Source organism: Tamandua tetradactyla, chromosome 17 (assembly GCF_023851605.1).
Source record: "Tamandua tetradactyla isolate mTamTet1 chromosome 17, mTamTet1.pri, whole genome shotgun sequence".
NCBI lineage: Eukaryota > Metazoa > Chordata > Mammalia > Pilosa > Myrmecophagidae > Tamandua > Tamandua tetradactyla.
In genome coordinates, this window is record NC_135343.1 from 28,438,502 (window position 1) to 28,456,212 (window position 17,711).

Consider the following 17,711-nt stretch of genomic DNA (forward strand, 5'->3'; position numbering starts at 1 on the left):
AATTCCTGTGGTTAAGTCAACCCATTGTATGATATTTATTTTAGCAGCAGGGAAAATAAAACAGAAATAAATAGTGTTGTAGTTCTATTTTTATTATTTTAAATAGGTGTTTTGTTTCAAATAATTTTAAATTATTTAATTCTGGAATCGTCAAAATTGGCAAGGTGTTTTTTTTCACTCATGAGAGAAAAGATTCCATTTTTTTCATTTGGGAAAACAGTTAACATTTATATTTGAAAATATCCAGTTTGTAAATGCACTGATATGAATCATAAATAACTTTCAAAGTGCAGTGTTTATTGCAAAGAAAAAACATCCTGAAACTTTGTTTCACTATTGAATCTCCTAGGATGTTTTATTTTCTTATATTATGGCTAAGAATTCAAAATTGAAAATTATTTTTAAAGAAAATTTTGAAATGAACCTATTAAATTGCCATGGAGTTACAGATAATGCTAATTTATTGGGGTAGAATTATTAAACTGGCATTATCTGAAATGTGGGAAATTCATTGAGAGGGTACTTCTCACAAATATCTGGTATATTTTAAATTAAAAACATCAAATGTTAAAGAAGTTTATTCTTTCCTATTAGAAAAAAAGAAAGGTAATGGATTGTATTTTGGGTTGGGTTTTTCTTTTCAGAAGTTGGTCATGAGAAATTAATCATGTCTAATTTACTGGCAAAGAACAGAATCACATGACTCAGGAGCTGGAAGGGAACTTAATATATCAAAGAACAGGATAAGCGTGTAAACATTAAAAATCTGTAAACTTTACCACAAGCAGGAATTTCCCAATTTACTTTTCATATTCTCAAAATGAAATATTGACTTTAAAATTTGATTAAAAAACGAAGAGTGCCCAAAGGAGTTTTAAGAAAATTGTAACTGGATGAATAACATCCTTAGTGTGAAACAGTTACCGTAACCCTGCAAACTGCTTGGTGGGTTGCCATCATTTTCACATGAATTGCCATCATTTTCACATGAAGTTGTGAGCTGTATTTAAAATATGTCAGAATTTTAACCTAAAATGAACTTGCTCACGTTTTGCAGGAGGACCTGGGAAGCTGAGGCTTTGGAGTCAAGGAGATCAGCTTAGAAATCACTGGAGGGGGTTTGGAGATGATGGGAGCCAGTTTAAAGGAAGAGAGGCAGAGACAAGGAGAAGCACCCAGGAGATTCTGTGAAGAAAGAAATGACAGAATTCAGAGAAGGATTGAATATAGACAGTAAAAGAGAGGGAAAAGTCAAAGGTGACTCCATGATGTCTGGTGGGAAGTCTGCAAGAATGGTACAAACTGCTGACACACACAGTACAGGGGTGGGGTCACTTCTCAGAGACTTATCGCCTTTAGTTTTGATGTGAATATATAATTTTCTGACTGTAACAGTAAGGAATTTATGATTTTCTAAAAGCTCTCCAGGAATTAGTTTTTGTACTTGCAATTAAATAACCACGACTGATTTGTGGTACCTATTTGGTGTATGTGTGTGTAAGCTTGTGTTTTGGTGGTCAACACAAAACTCTGTTAGAGTCTACGACTTGGTATATGAGTGACCCTAGGGAAGCTATTTAATCTCTCCGAGTTTACCCTTTCCTTGTTTTTTGTTTTTTTAAAGGAGATAAAGCTTTATACCTATCTGGCAGCATTACCAAGATGAATTAATGAGATAGTGCACAGAGGAGGCCTTTATGCAATATTTGCACATGAAATCTCTTTAAATGTTAGTCTCCCTTCCATGTGAATATTAAAAAAAAAAGATACTTTACATCTTTCTCAATAACCAAGTTTGTCTTCAGAATACTTACTCTTAGGTAAAACTCTCCATTTTCATTTCCAGATTTAATCCGAAAAGTGTTGATAGTGTTGGTATAAATGGTAGTGGCCTGTATCTGGAAGATGTCTGATGGTACAGATCTATCGGATTGGAGGCTCATGTATTTGTAGACTATGGACTGGGGAAGTTCTCGGCACACAGCGTTTGATACTGGGCAAACACATCGACTGCAGAGAAAAACAAAAGCATTCACCAGTTTGGTTTGGTAAAACCAGAAGATTCTCACTTTAAATAATTCTAAATTTCCTTACTTCTCTGATGTTAGAATGTAGGGCTCTTGACAAGGATTTCGTGGATAACAACGGAAGCCACCATGATAATTCCAACACATTTCATCCTCCCGGCATTCATTTGTGGTCTCACATTCATTTATATCTGTAGAGTCAAAGAGTTTACTGATCTAAGTAAAACTGTGTAAGTGGCAGATTCTGGTTTGCAAGGAAGAAGGTGTATGGGAATCTGACTGTGTTTAATTTGCTTTTAAATACAAGACTGGGTGTGACCTAAGTTCATTGCTTTGAATTCAGGACAGACTTAGTTGAGCCATTCTAGGTGTCAATTATATTTTATTAAGTACACATTGTTCTTCTGTTGAATGCAAAGCCAAATGCAAGCTCGTGCCCCAGCTTATATAAAAGTTAGGCACCTAGTTCCTGCCCTAGGGAGATTAAAATTTAGTTGGGAATACATATATGGCAAGACTTAATTAGAACATAAAATAGAATTAAATAAGAGAGAGATAAATTCACAGGAAGTTCAGAGGCAGAGTTGATTAATTCTCCCTAAGGGAATTACGGATGGCTGAAGGAAGGAGTAGTCATCTCAATTTGGCTTAGAAGAGTGGTTAGTTGGGAATTTAATGGCTGGGATAGGGAGGGACTTCCTAGCTGAGAAAGCAGCAAGCAGATACTATCAACAGGGCAGTGATAATCTGGCTCAGGATCTTGGGAGAGCGGTAAAGGCTAGTGATGTAGTTTTAGTAAGCACTAGCATGCAGGTGGATAGTTGATGCTCTCTGAGTGGATTATCTGAAGAGAAAGACCAGCACAAGAAGCGGGGCTATAACAAGTAGACCTTGTAGAGCACACCTATTTAAAGAATGTGGAAGTTAAGGGACCCTCAGCAATGGGAAAAAACAGTGTCAAGGAAGCCAGAAGGAGAGGGGGTCCTTGGAAGGAGAGTTTTGGACAGGCCATTCTGCACTTTTGGATGGCTTTTGGCAATTAGGAGCTCCCAGTTGACCTCTGAGAGAACAGTTTCACTAGAAATTTGTTAAAACAACAAAAGCAATTTTAGCAATATAGCAATATATGTGTATGTATTCCTTTACATTTGAATAGTGATATACTAATTCTTTCCCCACAATTGGATATTTTCACTTATTAATTTGCTTATTCAGTAGACAATTTAATGAACCCTTGCTGTGGCCAGGCAAGGGCTAGGTGCTAGGATATGATCTCTTCCTCTTCTCTGAATTCTCATACCTCCATGTAACTCTTTTTAGGGCATTTATTGCTTTTTCCTTTGCATTATTCAAATATGGATATTTATCTTAAGGCTTCTATAAGCTTGTAAGCATGTTAGGGGTCAAGGACCATCATATCCATCTTTTTATCCCTTTCATCAACTAACAATAATGCATTGAGGACATCTGGCTTTCAAGAATATTAAACTGAACGAAGATGTTCCTCACACAAACCATATGGAGATAGGTGAAGAAAATGATTATCTCTATTTGACATGGAGGTAAAACAAAATAGGGTTAAGTGACTGGCCCACGTTCATTACCTTTCAGGTCAGGAATCTTTCCACTGCATAGTACCATATCCTCTAAATGAGAATAATTCTGTCTTGGCTTTGGAGAAAAAAATATTTTAGCCTCCAAACTGACTAAAGTTAGTCTGAGTCCAGAAGGAGACTATGAGACTAAACTGTGAGACTATGAGGGACCATGAGTCCAGGAAATGCTATATAGTTTCAAAGAGTCAGTTACGAACAGTGTCTTCTTTTGGACTATCTGTGGCTAAAGACAGAAAACTTGGATCCCTCAGAAGAATTGCAATTGATATATCCTTTCAATAGTCTGTACTTAAAAAAAAACTTTATAATTTCATTTATTAATTCCAGTAACTAAAAGCCTAGCATAATCAGCACCTGGTAATTCTGGAAGGTTTTTCAGAAATTATTAATAGTATTAAAATGAAAAAGAGAGAGAGAGACAGAAACAGAGAGAGAGTGGTTCTTTCTTTCGTTTTTGCAAGACTGTGGAAATAAGAACAGTTATTTATTTCATCTCCAAAATTAGCTTTTGGAGGTAGGTAAGATTCCAATTCAGTTTTCTATTGTTCTGTGGAGGAGTCTCAGATGGGGTGGTTTTAATGGGGGAAAGTAATTTATTTGTACCTTAAAAGAATCTAAGTCTCTTTCACAAAAAATGTTTGGTTTAACCAAACATCCTGAAGCTACATGTCTTCGAGACATAGCACTCATGAGTATCCACTTGTAATTTCAGTGTATTTTTCACCTTTGGTTATCAGAAATATAAATTTTCCAGATATATAGCCTTGTCAATAAAGTTCTACTATATGTTAATTTGTTTCTGTTTTTTTCTAAGCATCAAATCATTTATGATCAGAAACACATATACATTTGTTTTAAGGACTCCAGGGAAATTGGTCAAGATATTCCACTGGCTAACATTTTCCTGCATGTGATATTGATGTTAAAACCATTGGTATGAAATGTTTCTCTACAATTAGCATTTACAGAGTCTCTAGGAAACGGGAAAGGATTATAAAGATGTTCACTGGGCAATGAATGACATGCTGATTATGTTCATACTTAGCGAATGGAGTAGAGTTAAATAATCATATGCACACTATAAAATCTCAGGTCATAGATATGTTCGTCTGGCTTAACATTTTCCCATAAAATCATAATACATATTGAGTATCTTCAGTGTCTCCTTTCCTTGACCTTTTACTCTTTCAACAGGATCTTTACTGCCCTTGTGTGCCCTCTCTCCAATTCACATTTAAAAGAAATCTCGAGAAAAGATTTACTACTAAGCATTTACACAGCTGGGTAAATTTCATAACGACGCATTGAATTGTACAAACTTTATAGTTTATACATTATGTTTGCATGTTATTCCATTTCATTCCCACAACTCCCTTTCTAAATGACAAAGCTGAGGCTCAGAGAAGTTTGGTAATTTGTTCAATATCGGACACATTTCTGTCTTCAAGTCAGTTATTTTTTTTCATTCTCCTACCTTTTTATATAAATTTAAGTATTTGTACTAGCTTTTCCAGGGTTATCTGCATTTTTGTTCTTATCTGAGCAGTCTTTTCCCTGGTGAGGAAATTTTAAATTACAGGCAGCATTGGAGGTGAAGGGAAGAGGGTATGTATTTTCAGATCTTTCTGAGAGACTCTGAAATCACAACATGTAGAGAACTGCCTTTTTCTCTTTGTGTAGGTATTGAAGATTACTTAAATGTTCCGTTCTTATTTTGGAAATGAACCCCCAAATATTAGCCATCTTTGGGTCAATAGTTTTTTGCAAAGAGCTCAAGCACATTTTAATTCCCTTTCAGCTGATTTTCTTAGCACCTAAGCTACAACTTAATTTATACTTTTAGTGTTTTAGAAAATAGAGACTGGTTTGAGGTATGCCTAACCCATTTATTATGCTTAGGCTGCAGACCCAAACTCATGGTGAAAAATTTCAATAATGAATCTTTTCTGGTGGATTAGAAGATTTTTATCTTAGAGATTATACAGACTGTATAGAAGGGTTATCAATATTTTACTAAAATTATATTTTAAGAAAGAAAAACTATTATTCTAAGTTTCAAGAAGGTCATTAATATTGAATGCCCTCTTTTATGAGATTGCATACCTTATGATGAACAACAGGGGAAGAGAGAGCTCAAATTGGATATTCAAGGTGGAAAAAATGAAACTCCATGGAATAGAATATCATATCTTCCTCCCAGCTCTTCCTGGTTAAAACTGAACACCTAACAGATATGAGAACAGTGAAGCTTACCCTGACATGTTCTACTTCTCACCACTTGGTAGCCCTGGGGGCACATACACGAGAATTTCCCAGGTTCATTGACACATTGATATTGACACAGGTAGCTGGAGGTTCTGCATTCATCAATGTCTATTGAATGGGACAAGAGCAAGGACACAGTTGAAAACTTACACATAACTACTTTGGTAATATTATTTTAGATGTGCTAAGAAGAGTAAAAATATTGCAACCTCTGAAATAAAATTACAATACTTTATAATAGCTCAAGGATAAATTCTAACAATATCAGCTCATTTCTCCCTATGACTTCACAGCAAAAAGAGTTTTTCTTACCATCAGTTTTACTGAATCATTGCTGACAGTTTGGCTAATCCTGAACCTAACCATACTGGTTTAACAGACTGAATGAATTGGCTTCGTGTGACACTCTTCACTTTGGGCTCTGTAGACCCACCCAGAATGCAGATTCATTTTTGCCTTCTCAGAAATTGGGTGACTCTGTCGCCAAGTTCATTTGAGCTTTGAACTCCAAGACCCATCCCTGTGCGAGCTTCCAGAGGGTGATGTCTTGGCAGAGTCTGGCCTTCAGGGGAAGAATACTTTGCATTTCTGAATGGTGATATCTCTATAGTTTGTTCAGAAGGGTAGGGGTGGCTGTCCAGAGCCAGCCCCTCTTGACTTGGAGCACAAGAGCCTGATGTGAGGCCTCACTGGGTGGGGTACAACCTTTATGGCCCCAAATAAAGCTGGGAGAGTCTGTGAGGAAATCAGGGAAATCAAAAGTCCATGGCATCCCCCTCAGGAATGTTTTATGGTTTAGGAATGATACAGTGAAACGTGCACATGCAATGTATTTTGAAGGTCATCCACCCATTTAAATAGCCCTTAATTTACTCATTTGGAAAATGAAACCCAGCCAGCTTAAGAAAAGTGCCCAAGTCACACAGTGACAGGAATAAGACTAAGAATCAAATGTCTTGGTTTCTATACTAATGTTTTTGACATGCAGTCAGCCCTTCTCAAATTTAAATGTGTACACCAGTCACCCGAGATCTTGTTGAAATGCAGATTCTGACTCAGGAGATCTGGGGTGGGATCTGTGATTCTGAATATCTCGTAAGCTTGCTGTAAGGACCAAGGCCTCTGATCATCAGATCACAGTTTGAGAAGCCGAGGTACTAGAGCACACCTTCTAATTATTAAGCCCATGGGGACATATAATAGTTGATTTATTTTGTTCCTTCTGCTTTCTCTTGGTAACATACTGAAAAGCCAGTGTTACTACTGAACTAACTTAACTGGATTTTGAAACAGGATTTCCATAAATAAAAATTTGTTCCCACGAAGAGGTACATAACCAGATAAAATAATGGCAATCACAGGGGCTGCTCCCCTGAGCTGGACTCTTATTATACATTATTTGGAATTTTTTTTACCTTCACAGTTAAGCCTGTCACTGCTTAGCTCGTATCCTTGATTACACTGACAGATGAATGAACCAAGAATATTGTAGCATTGCTGAGCACATTGATTGCTGGCATCACATTCGTTTATATCTGAAAGGAAAGGTTCCATATATATATATGATATCTTTAAACATACCCTTGCTTTTTTGTACCTATGTCATCTGATGATAAGTAAATAATTCCCTAGCTGAATTCTTTGCCCTGCAGAAGCTTACTGGAGAACATCCATTCAGGATTCATATTTATTGGAACAACTTCAAACATATGTCTTATACTTCTTTTAGAAATAGCACAGTAATTTTTCTAGGAATGACAGTTAGTTTGATGTTTCATGAACCTTCCAAAAGAATTTAATGCTTCTAATAAATATACATTCCAGTATCTATTTTCTTTTGTTTTTCTTCAGACAAAACGCCAAGTCTATAAATAATTGATATAAGACACACATACTGATATGGTCTCTCAGCATGCTGTAGGGAAGATTTATCTGTGCTATTTATTACTTTTTAAATGGGTTCTGTTAAATTCCATTACAATTATAACATAAGCCTTTGAGACCCATACAGAGTTTTGCAATGCTCTAAGGCACTGAAGATATTGTGAAAAAGCATTTTTCCTGCACTAGATTCTTTCCATGTCATGCCAATCTTAAATTGTGTGCCGTGACATTGCATTCTAAAAGGGGAGAAGAAGCATGTAAAAATCAGATGTGCTTTCAGTGGAAAGTTTATGTACATGAACTTGCAGTAACCCCTTTGGCATCTTCAGCATTTGTATCACATACTGTTGGCTAATTGGTGTGTGTATATCAATCAATCTGTAGCTTAAAATTTTTTTTTTAATATACCCACAGAGGAGAACTAAAACCAGGGTTAAAAAAGTTTTCCATTCACATCTTGATATGTTTGAAGAAACAGACTGGTTGTCTGCTCTGTTCTGTGATTGCTTAAGGGAAGTTGATGAAAACCAGTTCACTCAAGAACATAGAAAACTTGAAATACCACAGCATGGCATGGGATTTACTTGTTTTGAAGACCCAAATCAGCTAGTCAGGAGGCAGGTCCCAAAAGGCTTACCTACGCAGGTATAGTTGTTTGATGCCAACTGAAACCCAGCACTGCACTGGCAATAAAATGAGCCTGGCGTGTTCACACATCTTTGGTGGCAGTACGGAGGGATGGTGCATTCATCTATGTCTAGGATATCACGAACATACACACAAAGAGCCAAATTATTGAATATCCACAGCTGTTTGCTCTCAAGTTCTCAAAAGAGCATTATCTCGACAGCCTATCTATAGAAAAACTCACTTTAAAATTAATTATTTTTCCCTTGATTTTTGTTGTTAAAATTAGGTATATGTGTTTTACATACACTTTTGCCTGCATTCTGCAATTAAGTTAGATGTTATGAACTGAATTGAATGTTTACACCATTCAGTGGTAAATAAACCAGTTCAGTGGGTTGAGATTTAAAGGAGGAAAAATGATTAAGACTATTTCACACATATATATATGAGCATGTCAGTGTGTGGGAGCTAAGAGCTTATTTATAACGACAAGTAAAATGACAGAGGAATTGAGTGATGTAGGCACAAAACTAAGGGAATAGAGGTTTGGGGTGCTATTCAGCTGGGGACTTTGACTAAGTCACTTAAACATTCAGTATCTCAGTTTTTTCTTCTGTAAAAAGAGTGGATAGCAATGCTTGCTATCTCATAAAGTTCCTTTTAGAATCAAATGAAAGAATGATGTGGAAAGAATAGGATACTACACAAGATACCTCTTAAGAGTGCCCTTCTGACACACTGACTGAGTGTTCTAGCCCATGTCCTTCTCATATAAATATTTCCAACTATAAAATGTTCAAACAGGAACTTGCAGAGTAGAACTAACATCTTAGAAGCATAATAAAAGTTCATTAATTCATGACTCTACACTTTTGTGACAATTCCAACGTGTAATTTAAAACAGTTAGGCATTTGCAACATAACACTATCAAGTGATGCTGCTTTATGGGAAGAAAGGGGGGAGGGTGCAAAACAAACTTCATGCTGAGCTCCTTTGGGTACTTTCATAACTAAAAATATGGAAGGCCTCATTATGGTCAACTAACTTCACAGAAACCTGAGTGTGAATCTTGGTTCTGGCAGCTGCTAGCTTAGCATGGTCTTAATCTTTCTGAGCTTCCACTTCCTTTTCTGTTAGTAGTAATAGAGCAACTGGTGGAGTTGTTGGGAGGATTACATGAGATAAAGTAGACAAAGTTCCTGGCATGTAAAAACAAATGGGAGATGTTATTAATAAGCTATGAGATATTTGATATAACTTGAATATTGAAATAAATGATAAGGATATTCACATGGCTTCCTCACTTCCTTCTTTCAGGTCTCTGCTCAAATGTCACTTCCTCAGGGAGACTATATCTGCCCTCCCATGTAAAATAGCTTCTTCTACCCTATATATCCACTTAACCTTCTTTATATTTCTTTCTAGCCCTTAACTTTCCCTGACATTGTGTTAGGTGTTTGTTTGTTTGTGGTCTGTATCCCCCACCATAGTGCAGAACAGGTAAGACCCGGTCTCCTTCCCTTGAGGTGGAGCAGAAGACGTTTTGTCTCATCACTGCTATATCCTTAACACCTGAAACAGAGCTTGGCATGATAGGTGCTCACTAAACATCAAATAAATGAATGGAAATGTCATACTACTTATGAGCACAGTGTTTCCTAATAACTGATATCATAGCCAGGTTCCAGTATCAATAGGTAATTTGTATAAGTGGTGAAGGCTGTGATTTTGTAAAATGTTTGTTCACTGCTATGACCCAGCACTCAGAAAAGTACCTGGCACACAGTAGGCCCTCAATAAATGTTTGATGAATGAATGACGCATGTCTTTCTAACCAGAAAACATTTATTGAACCACTGTTATTTGCTAGTATTATGTTTGGCATTACAAGTTTATAAGGATAACACAAACATGTGTTCTACTGTTGTCTAGTGTGGAAGACAGGCATGAAGACAAATTGCTTCATGGAATGATAAGCTCAACAATAGAAATGTGTATAAGGAACAGAAGGAGCACTGGGCTGTGCAAAGTGTGGTCTGCTGACTGCTGTTAGTCCAGAGATTATTTGGATTGGTCTGCAATGAGTAAGTACAGAAATTGAGAGTATACATTTAGAAATACCAATTTGAGATTGTCAGAGCATTTTTATTGTACTTTGCAAAAGTACTGGTATGTAACAGATCAGAAATTTATAAAAAGGATTATTCACATAGTTTAAGAAGTATTGGTATAGATGAGAGGGTGAATAATTATTTGGGTATATCATAGAAGGCTTCCCAGAGGAGGTGACCTTCAGCTGGAAATTGATGGTTGGATAGGAGTTTGCCAGGAGGGAATGTTCCTGGTTCTGGAAAGAGCTTGTGTAGAGTCAGTAAAGCATGGTGTATGTGGAGAACTATAACTAGTGGAATAAAACTATAGTATATATATTTTGTGTGGGGGGGGAGAGTGTTGATGCAATAGAGGGTCATATTGGGGAAGGCAAAGGTCATATTGGGGAAGACCAATATGTGAGAAGCCATATGTTGAGAAACACAGATTTGATTCTGTGGGTGACTAGAACACTGGAATGATTTCTGCAGTGAAGGTGCATGATTACGTGTCTCCTCTTACTATATCATAAAGGGCTTTGACCATATGTTCCATTCTCTTTGATTCTAGCTATAGTAGGATAGATTAGTTTTTTCTCTTTACTTTTTATGCCGTTAAATGTCTTCCTGACTAATACAGTGGGTGCCTGTTGAGTGTTCAACAAATATACCAAATCACAGCTTCAGTCACTATAAATCCTAGGCCCTTCATCAGAGGCTGGGCATTAACCGCAGCAACCAGGCACAGCCCCATGGCTGGCATAACTGGGCTGGGGCCAGTGAGGTCAGTGTTGAAATCCTAATGTCAACAGCTCAAATTCTTGGCAAAAATTGATACTGGTTGCCTATCCCTGTGTCCTTACCCTCCCTTCTTATGAGAAAATGAGGATTCTTCACTGATCTGTGGTAAGAGGTGGTATGTAAATAATGGACATGAGGAGTCAATTACAGTGTTTCGTGACTAGTGCTAGCCCTTGGGATTGAACTCAGAACACTTTATTTTACTTTTCTATTTGCCAGACTGTTTCCCCATACCGTGTTCTTCTATTCATTTATAAACATGCATAAAGTGTCAGGGACTCTTCAGGGAATGGGGAGGGACTCTTCAAGAAACTCTGTGGGGAATGAGGAGGCAAAGGTGACATAAACCAGACCTGGCCCTGTCCTAAGGGAGCTCACAGTCTTAGACCCTCAAGTAGAGGCCCAGGCTGTGCTGGGCTTTGCATTTCTAACACCTCATATAGGCTTGCAACACAAAGTACATGTATGTTAAATGACCACGCAATAATAACACAGGACTAGGTAGTTTTCTAACTACTTTTCATACATGAACCCCTTTAGTCCTCATGACAGTCTTGTGAGTTAGGGACTATTATTATATCCAAAGTACAAATGAAAAAAAGCAAGACCTAGCAAATTTAAGAAACTTTCCCAAGACCTCAAAGTGAGTTAGAGGTAGAGCAGGGAATTGAACCCCAGTGTCTGGGTCCATTGCCCTATTCACTATGCTATGCTATAAACCAGTGAATGCAGTCCACATTACCAGTGTTTTAGTGCTGCAGCATCCAAAGAGCTAAATTACAATTATTGTCTTGGTTGTATTTATTCATACCCCAAAGTTCTGCTTTTGCTTAGTCTAACATGTAACCAACTCTTTGACATCCATAATAGTATCAAATTTTCCAGTTAGTTCTTTCTTGGTAGTGTGGATAATGGATTGGTAGTCCGTGAAAGAATAAGCAGTTGTTAGCTATCATTCTCCAAGCAAATGTGAGTACTTTGTTTTGAATGCCTGAAGTTTAAACACCTAAGATGGTTAAGACAGGACTTTGCTTGTTGTACTGTGGTACTTACCAACACACTGCTCTCCTCGCTTCTGATACCCCGGTGGACACTGACAGGTGAAGGAGCCTCGTAAATTGATACACACTTGGTCTGCTCGACAATTGTGTGTTCCTGCTGTGCACTCATCTATGTCTGTCAAAAACAGACATGGTATAGAAAGGATTTTAGTCACTTGTGAAGATCTTACTATTTCCTCCATTTTGCCATCAGACTTTTCTTAAAGAAACTAAGTTTTTATTTTATTTTGAAAACATTATAATATTGGTATATTGACAATGTTTTTTAAAATGGAGAAGTTGTAGGTTTACAGAAAAATCATGGAGAAAACACAGAGTTCTTATAGATCCCCCCTCAAACACATAGTTTTCTGGAAACTGTTATTTACACGTGGCATTAGTTTGGTACCTTTGTTACAACTGGTAAAACAATATTATTATAATTATACTGTTAACTCTAGTCCATAGTTTACATTAGGGTTCACTCTTTTTGTGGTACAGTTCTGTGCTTTTTTTTTTATTCTGATAACATATATACAACCTAACATTTCCCATTTTAACTACTTTCAAATGTACAATTCAGAGGTGTTAATTACATTAACAATGTTGTGCTACCATGTGACAGTGTTTTATATTATAAGTTATTTCAAATGTTCAGAAAATAATTCATGGACATCAGATTTATCAAATGCTAATACTTTGCCACGCTTGCCTCAGCTTTCATTAAGAAATGAAACATTTCCATGCTCATCCCTTTACCTCCCTCCCTAGAGTTAACCACTATCCTCTAGGTGTGAATCCTTCCCTGAGAGATACATGGATTAACTCATGAGAGTATATAGTATTGTTTGGTATGTTTAAAAAATTAAATAAACTGTGTGATGATTGCTTTTTTCACCTAGTATTATGCTTTTGAGATAATTTCTGTTGAAAAACCTCTAAAGCTCTAAAACTCTGCCCAGTAACTGGGTGTAATCAAATTTTAATATCACACATTTTTCTATTTATTTCCTTATTGACATGCAAACCCTGTTGCTAGTTTTGCAAACTTTAGGGTGAGATGTATGTATAAATCAGTGCAAATTTCAAAAACCAATGGACTTAATTTGATTATATTCCTCTAGGAAAGATAGGCTGGTGTAGTTTAAAATACATATTTTCCCAAAGCACTTTATTTCTGGGAATAATTTATGAAATATGCCTTAGGGAGCAAGCAGGTTAGCGTTCTAGGAAATTTTGAGAAAGCTCAGTCCTAACATAATAAATCTGTTATAAAGAATTTCTTTGTGATCAAAATGTGATGTGAATTTTTGCATATATGTTCATATTTAAGTAATTTATAAATGAAACTTAATTTCAACTTGTCTATATTACCTTTGCATTCATTCAGATCTCTTACATTATGAACTTAAACAGCACACCGAAAGGCTACGCAATTTTGTATTCTTCAACAACTGAAAAACTCTAAGCTTCATTAGAAATCATAAAAATTGTAATTTCTACATGACAAATTTCAATTATCAACTTAGGCTCAGGGTGTCTTAGACCATCACTGTGGCAGACTCAGAGCGTGGCTTTAGAATAAATACTGGTCTCTTATACATACAAATAACAAACCATTTTTACCCAAGAATCAATTTTAAAACAAGCTATCCATAATTCTGGCCTGCCCCTTAAGAAGGTGTAAATAGAAAGTGATGCTTGGTATTGTTTTCTTTCATTTTTCTCTATATTTCAGATCCAGTTGCAGCAGTTAAGCTATCCAGTGTAACAATGTAGGAAGTTTAGGTTGTCCTCAGATATCACCTTTACTTAGCTGCTGTGGAAATGAGAGATTCTTTCCATAAGAAAGAGGAAGAGAGGATGAAAAATACATGAGTGATGTATGGCTATTTATTGGATAATAACCTGTAAAATGATCCACTTACATAATTTTGTGAAACTGGTTTTAAAGTTTTGAGTAATTGTTTTTACAATCATTTCTTTGTTTTAAACTAATTTTTTCCCAGTCAATGATTAGAAACTTGGCTCTTTGTAGGTACTATGCAAGGGTGCAGCAATCTCTCTTTGAAATTATTTGCTTTTTGCTATATTTTATTATTTTCATATGCACTTGATGAAAACATTTCTACTGGGGTTTCTTCAGGGCTTTATGACTTGCTAATGCAGAAACAACCACAGAATTCCTATTGTTTTATGTCAAGAACATTTGCCAGCATTTTCAGTGATAACAACCCAGAGAGATATGGAAATGCTAGATTCAGATGTGGTAAGTTTCCTCTGTACATGCTGATAGAAGATCAAGGGCTCAAGCTGACCGCTGCATTTTCTAGGGGAGGCCTAACTATTGACTAAGGCTTTTCTTTCTGAGCCAGCTCTCTGCAAACTGCCTCCCCCCACCCCACAACATTCCTAATGTCCTGCAATTTCCTTCTACTTGCTTTCATTTCTAAGTCTTGCTGATAAATAGGCGAACATCTCCAGTGGAATCCATATACACCATTAAATAGGTTTTAAAAATAAAAATCAATACTACTTGGACCTAGTCCTTCTTAAGAATCAGGTCCATTCACATTATTAGAAGGATTATTATTTTTTTTTAATTGGGTTGAAGTTTTTTAATTGGTTGAGTTGAAGTTGTTTGTTAAAAAAAAAACCAAAAACAAAATACCACTGCCTTCACTGCCACTGTATATTTTTCTTTCTCTCTACTAAAAAACAAACAAAATGCAACAGGACTCACCTCACCTAGGGCTGACTGGTGATGCTATTTTATAGTTTCTGTGTATCTTCACTCCCTTGACCCCAGTGTGGTCAAAGAAGTAACCCCTGAGACAGGAAGTTATCTTAGCTACTAACTCCTCTATCAAAAAAATCAAATGACTTATTATATTAACAAATTCTTTTATAGCTTGCTGAATTGTCAAAACTACCCTATATCCCTTATTAAAAAAAAAAGTATATACAGAGCATACTTAAGACCTGAAACTAATGTAATTTCCTTTTCCTGTGTTAAACAAGACTGGGACTGAACATCTTTTTCCTGTTCCTGTGTTAAACAATTCTGTGATGGGCATACTTGTTAAAATCTATGTAAGTATACTGAGAGCAGGGAAACATAACTTTACTTCCTCCAAAAAATATTTGGTCCTGGAAGTACGACTGTGAACCAACTAAAATAGATTATTTATCAAGACTAACAGCTTGTTTGCCAAGGCCTGCTGAGAGACCCTTGCCTTGATATGCCCACATATGCAAAATTATTATGCTATAAACTGCCCAAGCCCAACCAGTTCCCCATGGCAAGATCTACCCTAAAGTCACCTAGCCTAGAATCCCAAACTCTATTAATATCCTTGCCTAATTTCTCCATTTTGAAATACTACCAAGACTCTCTCAAGGTAGTATTCTCCCTGCTGCAGCAAGTCTAAATAAGCTTGCCTTTTTTCTGATCAACAGGTATGTCTGGTGGTCTTTTGTAGAGATGATAATCGACCAAATAGGCCAAATTGAGATGAACTCTATTGTCTAACAGGATCATAACACTTTGAGTGACAGTTACTGAGTGTTATGTTGTTACAAATCTTTCTTCTGAATAGATATCCCTTCCCTTCTATTTCCAGAGCTACTGCATATCTCATATCTGTATAATTATAACAACTTCCCAGTAGGCTTTATCTGTCCAATAGCCTACCTCTCTTCCCCCAATGCCACCTGTTTATCTGATCCAGTTTTAATCCATACTGTGTAACTATCTTTTTAATTTGTACATGTCTTTTGTAACTAACATGATAGTAAATCCATAAGGGCAGAGAATATATTTTCTAATTCTTATAGCAACTGTAGTTCCTAGCACAATATTTCTGCATAGAAACTCAATGCAAATTGTTATTGGAACGACTGTATTGTGGGATTTAAGTAGATTGGTTACATGTGGCCAGTACTCACAGATTTTTAAATTTAGCTTTGTTATCAGAAGGCTCTTGATGAACATGCACTTTTAATTCTTTCAGACAGGATAGGAAACCTCCTGAAATTTAATAAATGGAGTTGCCTGAAATCCCATTCAAATAATTTATTCCAAAGGTGTTGAGCTCATCATATACCTTAGACTGCATCTGCTTACAAATGAACTAACTTTCATTTATGGCTTTTCTGACTAGAGTTTAGATTCTTTATCCTCTCCTTTGCTTGAGCAGGTTGGCTAATTCTTAAGAATGTAGATAGTCTGAATTTCTTTAAACTATCTTCAATACAAATGCCAATTTATTAGTTTATTTAATTAACATAATTTTATTTCTTTGAAAATATTACTTGGAGATCCTCCTATTACTTATTCATATAGTTATAGTCACATCTAAACCACTATTCATCATTATACTCTTCTATGCTTGTCTTTTCTACTTGTATACATTTTTATTTGTCTTAAATATCAGAAAATTCAGTGTGATAAAAAGATCATTAAAATACACAACTCTGTCAGAAATTCAAATCAGAATATCCAGTTCTGTGTAGATGTACCAGGACACCTGGCTCACCTTTCATAAACACCTGGAGTGTTTATGAAAACCCATTGCAGCACCACACACTACCATAAAGAAATATGAAAAAAGAGAGTTTATATGGGTATGACATATTCACAGAGATGCCAGAGAACACTCCTGATGATTAGAAACCATTTTTCAGTAGAAAATGATGTTGCCTTAAGATGCTGAAAGAAGTACGTTTCACTTTGCCAAAAGACCTGAAGAATAAGAATTAAGGTCCTTGTCTCCGTCCTTGTTCTCTTGTTTCAGTCTATGGCCAATGAGTACATTTGGTTTGTGTGGAGTATGGATGAATCACAGATTGATCATCTACATGCGCCAGTTGGTTTTCCTCCCCATGTTCATGACCTGTATGTCTAAGTTCATCCAGTCATCTAGCAAATGAACAATGGTGGCCTCAAAGACAAGGTGACAAAAGGTCAATATGCAATGAACATCCATCATCACTGCTTGAAAAACAATTCCAAAAACATGTAGCATGATTTTTCCATACGAGAACATTGCAGTGTTCTGGTATAACACAGTGTGATGCCAAGAACTTCTAGGACACCTGATTAGCCATTCTCTAAAACAAAGAAATGGCCTATCAGGGAAGGTGAAATTTGTTGATTTTTTTTATCATTTAGAGAATACCACATTTTTAGCAATCTGTTTTGCCAGAATTGCCCTTCACCTCCTTCTGACTCACCATAGCACAAACACTGCCTTTTGTAGGCATCTCCACATGATTGAAGAAAAGGCAGTTTCCTACACTTATATGTGAGAATATCTGTACTGGCAAAAGCAATGCTTTATTCATACAGGAACCTA

The 17,711-nt window shown here is 36.3% G+C and overlaps 1 protein-coding gene and 1 long non-coding RNA gene across 5 annotated transcripts in view; one reads left to right on the forward strand and one right to left on the reverse strand.

Moving 5' to 3' along the window:
* The window catches only part of LOC143660847 (uncharacterized), a 256,137-nt gene that overhangs the window by 138,771 nt on the left and 99,655 nt on the right, over positions 1 to 17,711 (forward strand). For 3 of the 4 annotated variants that reach the window (XR_013164273.1, XR_013164274.1, XR_013164275.1), the window contains one exon: positions 10,356 to 10,507. The exons of the other annotated variant lie outside the window; for it this stretch is intronic. This is a non-coding gene — a long non-coding RNA (uncharacterized LOC143660847). The remainder of the gene's footprint in view (positions 1 to 10,355; positions 10,508 to 17,711) is intronic. 4 annotated transcript variants of the gene reach the window in all.
* Positions 1 to 17,711, reverse strand: part of EFEMP1 (EGF-like fibulin extracellular matrix protein 1) — a 59,075-nt gene that overhangs the window by 4,889 nt on the left and 36,475 nt on the right. The window contains exons 5-10 of the mRNA XM_077134271.1: positions 12,368 to 12,490; positions 8,430 to 8,549; positions 7,324 to 7,443; positions 5,897 to 6,016; positions 2,095 to 2,218; positions 1,815 to 2,010 (exon numbers count right to left, since the gene is read on the reverse strand). Of these exons, the coding sequence (XP_076990386.1) occupies positions 1,815 to 2,010; positions 2,095 to 2,218; positions 5,897 to 6,016; positions 7,324 to 7,443; positions 8,430 to 8,549; positions 12,368 to 12,490 (803 nt within the window). The remainder of the gene's footprint in view (positions 1 to 1,814; positions 2,011 to 2,094; positions 2,219 to 5,896; positions 6,017 to 7,323; positions 7,444 to 8,429; positions 8,550 to 12,367; positions 12,491 to 17,711) is intronic.